Genomic DNA, 14,165 nt, shown 5'->3' on the forward strand with positions numbered 1-14,165 from the left:
GTAACTAACTTAGTAACTGCTGTGATCCACTTAACGACGGTGGCAGGGAAGGTGGTAAAACGGGGTGTAAACTCACTTAGCAAATGTCTCTCAACTCAGCGATGGAAATTTTGGGCTCAATTGTGGTCGTAAGTCGAGGACTAGCTGCAAGTGGACTTCAGGCTCCCTTTCTCATTCCTTCAGGGCCTCTGTGGCTCAGACTGGTAAGACAGTTGGTTATTAACAGCAGCTGCGTGCAATTACTGCAGGTTCAAGTCCCACCAGGCCCAAGGTTGACTCAGCCTTCCATCCTTTATAAGGTAGGTAAAATGAGGACCCAGATTGTTGGGGGGGCAATAAAAGTTGACTTTGTATATAAATATACAAATAGGATGAAGACTATTGCTGACATAGTGTAAGCCGCCCTTACACTATGGGATATAAATGCAAATTAAAAAAAATCCAAAAAGCATTAAGTGATGCATAAAGTTAGCCGCAAGCAAGTCCTTATCTCCTTAGGGCTTTTAGAATAGGAATAGGAATAATAGGAAGGGAAGGGAAGGGAAGAGGGAATAGAACAAAACAAGGAGTAGAATTAGAATAGAATTAGAATTAGAATAGAACAGAACAGAACGGAATGGAAATAAATGGAAAGAAATGGAATGGAATAGAATAGAATAGAATGAATTGGAATGGAATGGAATAAAATAAAATAGAGAATGAATAGAATAGAATAAGGAATAGACTAGAGATAGGATAGGATAGGGCAGGGCAGGACAGGATACGGAATAAAAATAGAATAGAATAGGAGAATGAAGAGAAGATAGGAATATGTGTTGGAAGGGACCCTGGAGGTCTTCTAGTTCAACCCCTTACTCAAGCAGGAGACCCTTTAGGGCCTAAAGCAGTCTCTTCTTGAAAGCCTCCAGCGATGGAGCTCCCACAACTTCTGAAGGCAGCTTCTGTTCCACCGGTTGCTCATCCTCACTGCCTGGAAGTTGCTCCTTAATTCCATGTTGCTTCTCTCCTGGGCGAGTTTCCACCCGTTGCTTCTTCTCCTGCCTTCTGGTGCTTTGGAGCATAAGCTTCATTTGACGTTACACGGGGGAAGGGAGGGGGAAACAGAGCCATCAAACACCCTGCGGGATGCAGGCAGGAGGGAGCTCGGCCATGCATGGACAGTTCTTTGCAAAGGACCCAGAAGTGGCTTCGCAGCGCGACTTTTACACAAAGATGCAAGACGGGCAGAATTGAAAAGCGTCCCGCGCATGCGCCAAGCCGGCAAAGCGGGGGCGGAGCGCGGCGCATGCGCCAAGCCGGGAGGGAGGGAGGGGGCGGAGCGCGGCGCATGCGCGTCTCCTCAGCAAGCGGGCTGTGGGGAGAGGGCGGCTGGATGGCGGCCGTTGCCGGCGGGCTCCGGTGGCGGCGGCGGCTGAGGCTGAGGCGGCGGCGATGATGATGGCGGGCCCGGGCCGGGCTCCTCCGCCGGGGCTGCTGCTTCTCCTGCTGGCGCTGGTGGAGAGCGGCGGGGGCGGCGCCCCGGGGCTGCCCGCAGGGTGCAAGCAGGACGGAGGCGGCGGCGGCGGCGGGGGTCGCCCGCGGGGCAGCAAGGCCTCTCCGGCGGCCGGGGCCGGGGAGAAGGTGGTGTGCAGCAGCCTGGCGCTGGAACACGTCCTGCCGCCCGGCGCCTTGCCCGAGAGGACCGTCAGCCTGTGAGTAGCCGCGCGAGGGGGGCGGGGGCGGCCCGGGTGGGGGGCAGTGCGCATGCGCCCACCGCCCGCCGGGTGGGTGGGTGGCTCCCCCTCCCCCCCCTTTGCCCTCGCGCTGGGCGCCCCCCCCCCTTGCGCCTTTGGCGGGCCGTCCTCGAGTTACGGCGGTCCGCTTAGTGACCGTTCAGTGGGATGCAGCCCTTCCTTGGCCTGGGTCCGTCCGCCCCGCCTTCCTACGTGCGGTCCTCGAGTTATAACGGTCTGCTTAGTGACCGTTCACGGCGATGCAGCCCTTTCTTGGCCTGGATTCACACACACCCCGCCCTTCTTAGAGGCAGTCCTCGACTTACGGCGATCCACTTAGTGGCCGTACCGTTCAATGGCCTGGTTCCCTCCCCTTGACTTCCTTCTTAGAGGCGGTCCTCGAGTTACAACGGTCCGCTTAGTGACCGTTCAATGGGATGCAGCCCTTTCTTGGGCTGGGTCTGTCCCCCACTTGCCTTCTTTCCTACGGGCGGTCCTCGAGTTACAACAGTTTGCTTAGTGACCGTTCACTGCAATGCAGCCCTTTCTTGGCCTGGATTCCCCCCCCCCCCCTTCTTAGAGGCAGTTGTCAACTTACGGCGGTCCACTTAGTGACTGTTAGATTGCCTGGTTCCTGCTCCTTGACTCCCTTCTTAGAGGCGGTCCTCGAGTTACAATGATCCGCTTAGTGACCGTTCAATGGGATGCAGCCCTTTGTTGGGCTGGGTCCGTCCCCCCCGCCTTCCTATGAGCGGTCCTCAAATTATAACAGTATGCTTAGTGACCGTTCACGGCAATGCAGCCCTTTCTTGCCCTGGATTCCCCCCCCCCCTTAGAGGCAGTCCTCGACTTACAGCAGTCTGCTTAGTGACCGTTTGATGGGATGCAGCCCTTCCTTGGTCTGCGTCCCTCCCTTGACTCCTTCCTTCAGGCTGTCCTTGAGTTCCAGCGGTCCGCTTAGTGACCGTTTCATAGGATGCAGTCCTTTGCCTGGGTCCGCCCCTCCTTGACTTCCTTCTTAGAGGCCGTCCTCGAGTTAACAACAGTCTGCTTAGTGACCATTTAATGGGATGCAGCCCTTCCTCAGCCTGGGTCCCTCCCTTGACTCTTCTTAGAGGCGGTCCTCGACTTACAGCAATCCACTTAGTGACTGTTCAGTAGGATTCAGCCCTTCTTTGGGCTGGGAGCCCCCTGGACTGCCTTACAGGTTTTTTTCAGAGCCATGTAAAACTTGGAACAGTCACTAAGCGAACTGTTTTTCGGCAGTCCTTGACTTATAACGGTTCTCTTAGTGACCGAAGTTACAAGGGCATTTGAAAAAGTGACTTGGGACCGTTTTTCCACACTTAATGACCATTGCAGCCTGCCAAGGGTCATGTGACCAAAATTGAGATGCTTGTCAACCGATTCACGCTGATGGCCGTTGCAGACTGCGGCCATCCCCTTTTGCGACCCTCTGGCCGTCAAAATCAGTCCGCTGGAAGCCAGATTCACTTAACAACCGGGTTACTAACTGAACAACTGTGGTGATCCACTTAACGAGTGGGGCAAGAAAAGTCGTAAAATGGAGCAAAACTCGCTTAACAACAGCAATTTTTGGCCTCAACCGTAGCTGTCAACCTCAGTAAATAGATTACGGTCTAAGGTGTTAAAAAATGACAAATGAAGGAAAGTCACTTTAATAGCAAAAGAGCTTTTCCATTGAAATCTACTATTTTTCCATTGAAAGAGGATCTCCATATTCTAGGTAGTCCTTGACTTACAACCACAATTGAGCAAAACGTCTGTTGTTACGTGAGACATTTTGCTAAATGAGTTTTGCTTCGTTTATAAGCTTTTTTGCCATGGTCGCTAAATGAATCCCTGCAATTTGCTAAGATAGGAACACGGTTGTTAAGTGAATCTGGCTTCCCCATTGACTTTGCTTGTCAGAAGGTCTCAAAAGTCGGCTCGCTTGACCGTCATAACTATGAGTCAGTTTCCAAATTTTGATTATCTGACCATGGGGATGGTGCAAAGGTTGATAACTGTGAAAAACGGTCATAAGTCCATTTTTAAAGTGCCGTTGTTACTTCAGACGGTCACTAAATGAACCATTGTAAGTAAGGACTTCCTGTAGTAGTATCTTGGATTCATTCCTTTGCTTGATGCCCAGCTTGACCCTTGGCAAAAAATAAAAAAGATGATGCAAAAAAAATTCATATTTCTAGTTAGAATTGCAAGCTTCTGGAATTTGAAATCCATTCACTCATCGGCAAATATAATAACACAAAGTTTATGTTTGTTTTTTAACGCAGGGGACGACATTGAATCAGGGATATTGTATTAGGGATATGGAATTTTGGCTTGACATTTTTAAAAATTAGAAGAAATAATTTAGCAATTGACTTTATGGCCCATTCTGATATTTTAAAACTATCTGAGTAATAATCTTTTAGAGAAAGAAAACAATACCTGATTATTTTTCCCCTCCACTTCTAAACCATATAGATTTTCTCAGTTGTGGTTATTCAGTGGGCTGATGTAATTGTGGGAACAGGTAAGCTACAATTTACACAATACTTAAAATTCCCAGGGCAAAGGTCAGATTCACAAAACAGTCCCAATAACTCTGCAGCAAGGATCACAGTTCCAGTTTTGGCAGCTCTGTGAGTTACAGTGATAGTTCAGGGTACGTGTGAAATGGTACAAGTACTGGTATTTATAGTAGCAAAATGGCTCTGTTAACTTTTGAAGGGCTTAGCGCCTTGCTAAGTTTGTAGTACAATTTTTATTAACCATTTTGACCAGGGCGGTAAAAACTGTTGCAAGCAGTCTGAGCTTTTTGCAAATGTTGTGTCCTTTAAAAGATTCCACAGCTGCAAGCAAGATCCCCCCTTGTCCCCTGGTGCTTAAAAGGATGGGAAACCATGGAAATCCGCTGTCCGGTGTTTTCCTTGCAAGCAGCAGCCGGGCGTCTCTTTTTATCAAGAGAAGTTTCAAGAAACTGATCGATTCGCCAATTCTTTGCTCTTTGCTCTTGGTCCCACTTTCGTGGAGATGCCTTCCGTTTGTCACAGAAGAATTGTGAACTGAAGTGATTCTTCAGGAGGGCATTAACACCTTCAGGGACACAGCCCTGTAGTTTTCTCAGCAACTGTGTGTAGCCTAGCCTGCCATTGCCATTTTGTGAGATTTTTATTTTCCATTTTGGCCTTTTGATTCCTTGGTGGTTTCCATCCAACCAGGTTCTACTCCAGTCAGCTTCATTGGTTTACCTTGATCAGCTAAAGGCCGCTACTTCCCCTCTAAACTGCTTTCATCTCTTTAGTGCTGATGCCTTTTCCTATTGGTGTAAGAAGTGCATTTTCTTGTTATTCTCTTGAACCCGTTTGTTTTCTTTTTGGTAATTAAAATGTTTGAGCAGGCGTGTCAGATCTGCGTCCCTGGAGAGCTACTAATGTGGCCCCACAAGGGGTAATAAAAGGGAAGTTTGTAAGGACTCAGTAGGCAAACAAAACGCCAAACCCAGTCTGAACAACCGGCTAGGCGACAAGCCAAGCCATATTATAGATTTTGTATGCAGCCCAGCACAAGACTTCTTCAAACAATGCGACCCAGGCAAGCCAAAAGGTTGGACAACTCATGCTTTAAAATGAGTCAGCTTTAGTTACACAAAAATGTGTGTGTGCGTGTGTGTGTGTGTATATATATATGTACAAGGAGCGTAGTTATAGTTAGCAATGCTTTATAGGCAGCGAGGAAATAGTTGCGCCCCCCCCCCCTTTCCCCCCATTTATCTGCTTTACCTTTGAGATTCCTATGTAGGTGGCTGCATTGTAACCGTTGCATCTGTGCCACAGATCCTAAGCCACAGTAGTTCTGGTGCAGTTTTAAATGGTTGCGTTTAACCTTTAAATCCCTTAGCATCGGGTTATTGTGAGGACCTCTCAGAATTCGGTCAGGCTGGGAAAAACTGCCGGTGGTTTTCCATTTGGTGCCGAATAGCAGCACCAACTTTCTGATTTGGCCTCCCAGTGAAAATCGGATGTGATCCCAGTTTGTTCCCCCGGAAAAATTGAAAACGCAGCAAACATTATTCGTGACATGCACTGTGGAGATTATATATTGATGGCTGCTGGACTACGGTGCTGGGGTGGAGGTTTTGGTTACATTTTGATCATATTATATCATTTTTGTTTTGGGAACCCCATCAAGAATCCTTTGGGATTGCAGCACAATATAAATATAAACAAACAAGGATTGTAATATGGATTCTTCATATTGGCATAGATTGTTTGACCCAGAAGCAAATATTCAAGTAAAACTTGTCTTTTGTTTCTGTTGTATGCCACTTACATTCTACTGTACCATTGTGCAGATCCTTATTAATAATTCTATTCCTTTGTTCTAATATCCCATTGTGTTTTTTTAAAAAAACTTCAGTGCCATGTAGACACTAAAATGTTAAGCTATTCAAAAAGGCTACTATCAGAATTGAGAAATAATTAAATTAGTTATGAATGCATAAATCTTTGTAAAACATTAAGATTAAACATTAATATTTAAGAATTTTTTAAAAAGTAAGTCTTACAGAAATTGGTGAAGCAGAAATTTTCCATTCTTTTCCATTGTTGTTAGCAAGTAATAAAACCCGTCATATTCACATTTGACTTTTAAAACATTACTTTCCAATGTAACCTTTACTTAATTTCCCATATGGCTGAAAAAGTTTGAAGCGGTTATGTGTAAGGGCAGTTTATCTGCCTTACCAAAAGAAGGGAGATGGATCCAATACTGTGGAGAATAAAAAAAGAAGGCATGGTTTGTATAGGCTTGGCTTTATGATCGCATTGTGGTAGTCTTTGAAATCATAACCTGCTAGTTAATTTGTATTAACTTTGGGCACTTATAATTGCCAAGTTAACATAGTTTAGTGCCGTCATCCCGTAGAACTTGGTCTGCAAAATTTACTGACTTTTGTCCAAAGGTGGTCAGTAATAGAAGGGAGATAGATTTGATAAGATGTCAGGGAAATTGGGGACAAATTGCTGGGAGACATCATTTCCATTAGGGAGGAGGTGGATGTCCGAGACTTCCTCATTAGAGAGGTGAAGATCAAAATTGAAACAAAGCAGAAATGTGCGATTCAGGAAAGCACGATAGGTAGTCTTTGACATACAGAGGATAATAGCGACTACTCCAAATTACAAAGGACCCCCCCCCCAATACACACACACACTGAAAAGATGACCAACCGGTTTTCAATCTTGCAGCAGCCACACACCTGCAATCCCCATTTTGCGCAGTTGACGATTCACTTTTCCAACACTTGACTGTTATTTGTGACAGTTTTCGTTCGACAGTTTTCAGCATTTACTTCGGGTATCCTGCAAACAAAAAACAAAAAACAAAAAAACCTCCCATTGGAGAAAATTGACTTACTTAATGAGCAGCTTAACAATGGCCACAAAACATATCTGGTCACTTGGTGCCTCGACTTACGATTGCAATTCTGGGCTCAATTATGGTTGTGTGTCAAGGACTATCCAGATAGAACTGATACACGGAGTTCCCTTTTTTTTATAGGCAGTCCTCGACTTGCGATCACAACTGAGGCCAAAATTTTATGTTGCTAAGCGAGACAGTTAAGTGAATTTTGCCCCTTTTTCCAAACTTTATTGCCACAGTTGCTAAGTGAGTCACTGCAGTTGTTCAAGTAGGACCACCGTTGTTAAGTGAATCTGGCTTCCCCATTGACTTGGCTTGTCAGAAAATCGCAAAAGGGGATCACGTAACCATGGGGCACTGCAACCGTCATAAATACGAGGCAGTTGCCAAGCATTTGAATTTGGATCACGTGACCATGGGGATGCTGCAGCAGTCACAAGTGTGAGAAACAGTCATAAGTTATTTTTTTCGGTGACCTTGTAAAATAGAACGGTCACTAAGCGATTGGTTTTAAGTCGAGGGTGACCTATACTTCAGATCTGGTGAGCTAAGTAAGACTTTGGAAATGGGGAATGGGCAAGTTTTCTCGGTCTCATGCATCTTTTTTTATTTATTTATTTTTGTCACAACAGTATACACAAACATCGTCATAAATAAAAACAACATATCATGAAAGAAAAATATGTATATATAAGTAAAAGTATGCAACAGCTATGTTAATTTGATATAATGAAGGGAACAATAGGACAGGAACAGTAGGCACTTTTGTGCTCTTATGCACGCCCCTTACAGACCTGTTAGGAATGGGGTGAGGTCTCTTTAAAATGCCATTATTATTTCCCGCTCAAGTAGCCATTGAGAGCATCTGCAGTTAGGGAGTCTTTCAGACACAATTTCCAAGTGGGTGTGAGACCTGCAGAATAAAAAAGGAAACTTTTTAAAAATAGCTATTACCTTTCTATTCCAAGGATTTTCAACTGGAGCTCTGGATACAACGTAACTACTAGTACTTACAAACATGCTGCTGTAGTTTTAACATAAAGCAGTAGTTAAGTGCAAAGAAAAAAAAAATGGGCTTGGAAATCGATTTTATTTTAAACAGGATCTCTTCCAGAGTATGACTACCCCCCCCCACTTCTTCCCTTTTCCTCAGCTATTGTGTAGTTTGAAAGGATGGTAGGGTAACAATTCCAAGCGAAATAGGCAGAACCTAGCCACAAGTAATGTTTAAACAAAAATAAGATTGTATGTAGACATATTTAGATTTTGAATTTATACTGTAAACATTGGCGGATTGCATTTAAAATTAGAGCTGTAGAGATCTGCGAAGTTTTTTTCATTATGTTTCTTTCACAGTTTTTCCTGGAATTCTTCCCAGAAAAATATTTGGTTTAGAAAGCTTTCCATGTGGCCACTGTTTTCTTTGAGAAAGTTCTCTGCTTGTACATGTGGCTGTGTGTTTTCTTAGGAAGCCCTTCTCTGCAGTGGTGTGATATATATCCTCAGCGGTTATTAATAGTGGCTGCTGTTCAGAAAAGCTTTTTTGAGATTTATAGTCATGCAGTGCAGTTTCTTCCTTCTTGCTCCTCATTCATAGCACCAACTTTACATGGAGTTTCTCTATTAAGGAAAACGATGTCTGGATTACTTCAGATGTATTGATTTTTTAAATATGTATTTAAACGCTTTTATGAAAATAACCTTTGGTTCTAAAGTTAGCTTGCATGTAACTTTAAAAGGTGTAAAATAATAAAATTAGGTTTTTTATCTGTAAGCTTGTGTTGTTGATTCTTTTAAAAACAATCTCTGCTATATACAGCATAATTGTTCAAGCAGTTTTAGTAATGCCTGCTGAAAAATGTACTTTTCTATTGTTTGCTTAACTTGAGGAAAACTGTTTTTTTTAAAAAGTGGTTTTACTCTTCTCCTAAATTGAAGTCTATCCAAACCACTTCTAACCTTCCTCCTCTCACATTGCATGTGTGTGATTGAGAAGAAATGAAAAGAAAAGGGGCAAAGGAAGTGAAACAAATTCAACTTCCCTTCTGTCTTTCCTTACGTCTTTCTTACATTTAAGAATTTAGTAGGAGTCTTGGTGGGCTAAGAGGCCATGGTTAATCATATCATATATATGCACCTAATAAATTACATAATTACTTTTATATTAACTCACCTATTGAGTGTACGAGATTTAAGACTGGGAGAAAGAGTAAAACCAAATACCTTTGCAAACTGCTAGAATACTATTAAAGGACTTTTCTTATAATGGATTTTCTTTTTGCATTGTAGAATTCTGAGCAACAATAAGATATCTGCCTTGAAAAATGGTTCCTTTGCTGGACTAAGCCTTCTGGAACGATTGTAAGTTTTTACAATTACATGGCTTAGTATTCTTAAAGTTAAAATCCTCCTGCCTTTAAATACATTTAATTAAACTTGTTCAAACAAAATATTCCAGTCGAAGTACTTAAATAACTAAGGTTCCTACGAGGCATATTTTATAGCATGCAATTAATTGCTTCAGAAGGTATCTCCCCCCCCCCCAAAAAAAAACCTGGTTTGGATGAATATTTCCAAAGGTGGCCCTTAAAGCATGTTATCCAATGCATGTGTAATTATAAATAAACCATGTACATCTATAGCAGTAAGAGAAAAATTGTGGAACCCTTTAGAACTATCTGCTCTCCTATGATCTACCATTTGATCTGAGAAGTCCTTTTACTAAGCAAAGAGATTCTGGTTAAACAGACAGAACAAAAAATGTGTTCTGCCAGGTTGATGGAAACGGATAATGCTCCAATTAAGAGTGATCTCTGTGGGAAAGGGATGGTTGGTCTAGTCAGACAGTTAGTGTACATGTGTAGAAAGTGCAGCTTGCAATATGCAATCTGCAAATTTGGAAAGTTGCAAGACAACTCTTACATCATCCGATGTCAGTGTTCATGAGATGCCTTTTAGGAGAACAACAAACAGAACTGGTATAAATGGAAGCCACTGGTCAGGCAGCCAGTGGCCTCCAGAGTGCACATTTCCACTCATCTCATTTTTGCAAAAGGCTACCTGGTTATTGGAACAATGTTCTGTGGACAACTGAAGTGGAAATGGAACTTTCTGGCATTAATAAGAAACATTGTTTGCAGAAATCAAAACTCTTAATAAGAAGGAGAGGAATTTGACAGCTGCTTTGGGCCTGGATGGACTGGAGTGTCAGAAATGGTATAGCGGATTCTGAATTGTTTCACCAAGTTTCCCTGGGATTTTCTAATCAAAGGCTAGCTTTATGACTGGAACCATGAATCAATTAAATTTCTAGGTGGAATCATTTGGCCAAATTCTTTAAGTCAGACATGGGTTCCTTATCTGCGGTAAAGCTTTGGCAAGCGGTGAAATTCAGTATGTTAATAACGGTGGAATGTTTTGAATAAAGCACTGTATTAGCCTAAGTAATTATCCATCAGTTATCATGACTTTAATAACATTTATGATTCTTGAATGCTGTTTTTTCCTGCTTATTCAACAAGTCATAAATGCTATAAATGTTTCTAGTCTTTCTGCTTTTAAGAGAAATGCCAACTTCGACTTTTTCATTTTAAATTCCTAGCAATTAGACCACATAAGTAATCATTAAACTAATAGGCGGAAGCAAAGTATTATGTAATTAAAGACTGCATGTCCTTTAAGGAAAGGAAACGGAATGCATATTTTAAAATATTTATTTATTTTTGCTGTATGCTGAACGTTTAATTTTTTCCTGGCTGAATGAATGAATGAATAGAGGGTCTACAGCCTTTTGGCTGTTACACAATATAGTGATTTTGCCATTCAGTTTTCTCCCTAAAGTTGTTCTGGGTTATAGCTAATTGCTATACGTACGTACCTTTGTACGTATCTCCCTTTGTGCCTACTTTCCAAATTTTCTTCATTCAGTAGTTCAGCAGTTTTATGTCACATAGCTTTTTACTGCATTATATGATTGGGTCAACTTGACAGTTGCACTCATTTGTGGCAGCTATTCAGAGAGTAAAATCCAAAGGAGATCTTTTTGCATGCAAGGTATATTCACTGCCAAGAGTGATAACCCTATGTTTGAAAGCTTGTGGTAAGGATTCAATCATTTCCTAGTTTGTTTGAGCTCAACTACAACATTTTTTTCATCAGAATTGCAAGAACATGTACCAGTAAATAACTTAGTTCTGATTTGTGACTCAGATAACAGACAAATTTTAACATAGGTTAAGGTTAGCTGCTTATGAATATCAATGTGGCCTCTTGCAAATGTTAGTTATCCTGATTAGGCCCTCATACCTAGCCACTCTGCATATTGACAGCTTTCCATTAATTAGTCGACTGGATGCAGGCTGTTTGGCTTCATGGTTTGCTCAAGTGAGGATTGATTGTAATCTGTTTCAGGAACTGCGCTAATTAATGCAAGTCTTTAGGGATATAGCGGTGTGTTTTTATGGAATTTTATGTGCAGTTCTGTTGTATAATTAATTCAGATAATTGTTTGATAATCTAGAGGGATTAGCATCTAATCTCCCTATAGGATCACTTTGTGATTAAAAAGATAACTTTGAACAGAGATCCAGGACTCTTTCCCACTCGCGTCCCATGTACAGAGAACCTTATTCTCTTTCAGGGGCCACAGGCAGATGCATTTGGGAATGCTGCCAAGGACGCACTTCAGTTAACAACACACTCGTCTCTGTGCTGTTACTTTGCAGCAATTCTGAGCTCAGGTCTCTTAACAATAAAGGCTTCCCAGAACAATTTCAAACTCAATAGCTAAACCTTGCTCACAATCGTATCCAGAAGGTTGGTCCCTAGAGGATAAGATAAGAGGGGACTGCAAGAAATCCTAAAGCATTTGTACTCATGGTTCACCTTGTGATTGCCCCAGTCAGTCCTATACCTGAAAGGGTCTACCTCGGTGATGTTTTAAAATCTGATTTTGAATGAGCTAATCACAACATCGTAATTGCGTAAATTCTCAGTTTTTCTGACGTCAACCAACTAGGCCTCTGTTGAGATTAGAGGAGAAAAGGGATGGCCAGGTAGATTCCTATGGGCTAGGAGATCATGCAGCATCTAGAAACCATTTGCACTGAAGTAATTATGTCTTATGTGTATTCCATAGGTCCTTTTCAACTATGTAATTTTTTCAAGATAAGAGCAAAAAAAGAATTATTCCATACTTGAGGTTTAAATATTGCATTCAGCCTTTTACTCACGGGGTGTGCCTTTGTCCCCTGATATTGTTACCCTGTCCCTGTTAGGCTTCCGTTTTAGCTAAGGAGATGAATGGAGCCCTGGACTGTCAGAATCCCCCTTCATGTGGGAAGTTTCTCTGTAAAGAGGAATTGTACTTTTTCTTGATTTAACCTGGACGTATCTTTTAGCGACATCTTAATTATAAATGTGATTGAGCAGGTGCCAATGAGTAACCTAGAAAAAAAGGCGTTCCGTTATTTAGACTTTCTATAGACATATAAAGTCCCAACTGATTTTGTGGGGAAACAGTCACAAGGTTGTAATATTTCTGCTGCAACGTTCTTGCTAATTTCTTCAAGGTTATAAAAATTCTGCGTGGCCTTTTTTCTTGAAACAGGGATCTCAAGAATAATCTCATTAGTGTGATAGATCCAGGAGCTTTTCTAGGACTTACATCCCTGAAAAGATTGTAAGTATTGACCTTATTATAACTTGGATCTCAGTGAAATGTTGCCATAGAAAGGTTGGGGTAGCTGTAATCCACAAGCACAACTTGTCACTTCAACTGAAACCATTTTCTGTTTTAGAATATTGTGAATCATCTTCATCCAACTCCCCACTCGCGAATCCACATTCCTGAAATGTATAGACCAGATTTCTCTTCTACAAGATACTTTATAGATTTATTTTTATTTTTAATCTTTGCAAGTAGTGCCCACAGCAGTGGGGATTTTTTTTTTTTACATGCCGCTATTCAACCACCAGCATGTCACTTTGCTGTTGTTGGAAACATGGTAAAGCGCAATTGTGTAGGTTAAAAATGAATTTCGAATTCTTTTGTAGTTTTTGTGTGTATGTTTTTTTAAAAAAACCCAGGTATTCCCTGAAATCTGAACATTTTTCTGATGGCGCCCCCGGGGTAAAAGCGGTTTAGAAAAGCTGAAGTTGACACATTTTTAAGACATGTTTTGACTCTGTATCTACTTAATGGAGAAGAAACTCGGCTGGCACATAGGATTTCCTGTAAAAATAATTTCTTCAATGTCAGTATATTCACCGGATTTTTCCATTTAGGTAGAATTAGTCTGAGAATGTTACTTGAGTTGATGCTTTACTTCTGGTGGTCTTATGGACCTGTGCGATCCTAACTTTCTTTAGTGTGTTGTCTAAAACTCTGCATGGGGGCATCTTGTTTTAGCTCTCCAGTGTTTGCAATTACCAACAACCTCCTGCCCTAGAACTCAGGTTACAGTGCAGAGAGGATGGTGGGAAAGGGGTGGGAAGAGCAGGAAATGAGGTCACAGAAAGCTGAATTCACTGAATCTCGGGTGACCAACTGATCTACTGTTCAAGAGGGGTGGGGGGCAGGGCTGGACTAGAAGACCTCTGAGGCCCCTTCCAACCCTCTACGTTCTAGGATAATTTTGATTAATTGATAATTTTTGATAAAGTTATCTATTGCACACGCAGCAGTTTTTCATATCTTTTCCCTCTTTCAACAGAGATTTAACGAATAACCAGATAGGATGCCTGAATGCAGACATTTTTAAAGGATTGACAAACCTCATTAGACTGTAAGTGTTATTTTTGATGTATTCATTAAAAAAGCCTAAATGCTTAAAGCAAAATGTTCGTTAAATAAAAAAGGGGGTCTGGGTGTGAGAGAGTGTTTGTGTTGATGAAGAAGCTGCCTGGCTAATTTCCTTTTTGGTTGGGGACAAGCCGGAGGGGCTGGAGAGAAAGGAGGCCCAGAGAACATCTGGAGAGGCTGTTGCTTTTGAAGACACCTACTTTCCAGTGCTTCTCCTCCGT

General features: G+C 42.1%; 1 protein-coding gene across 2 annotated transcripts in view; it reads left to right on the forward strand.

The window, feature by feature from the left end:
* Nucleotides 1-1,336: 1,336 nt before the first annotated feature.
* Nucleotides 1,337-14,165, forward strand: part of ADGRA3 (adhesion G protein-coupled receptor A3) — a 40,186-nt gene continuing 27,357 nt past the window's right edge. For both annotated transcript variants that reach the window (XM_058192100.1, XM_058192101.1), the window contains exons 1-4: nucleotides 1,337-1,691; nucleotides 9,432-9,503; nucleotides 12,751-12,822; nucleotides 13,856-13,927. In XM_058192100.1, coding sequence (XP_058048083.1) covers nucleotides 1,432-1,691; nucleotides 9,432-9,503; nucleotides 12,751-12,822; nucleotides 13,856-13,927 — 476 coding nt within the window. In that variant the 5' untranslated portion in view covers nucleotides 1,337-1,431. The remainder of the gene's footprint in view (nucleotides 1,692-9,431; nucleotides 9,504-12,750; nucleotides 12,823-13,855; nucleotides 13,928-14,165) is intronic.

Source organism: Ahaetulla prasina, chromosome 8, assembly GCF_028640845.1.
Source record: "Ahaetulla prasina isolate Xishuangbanna chromosome 8, ASM2864084v1, whole genome shotgun sequence".
In the NCBI taxonomy this organism is placed as follows: Eukaryota; Metazoa; Chordata; class Lepidosauria; order Squamata; family Colubridae; genus Ahaetulla; species Ahaetulla prasina.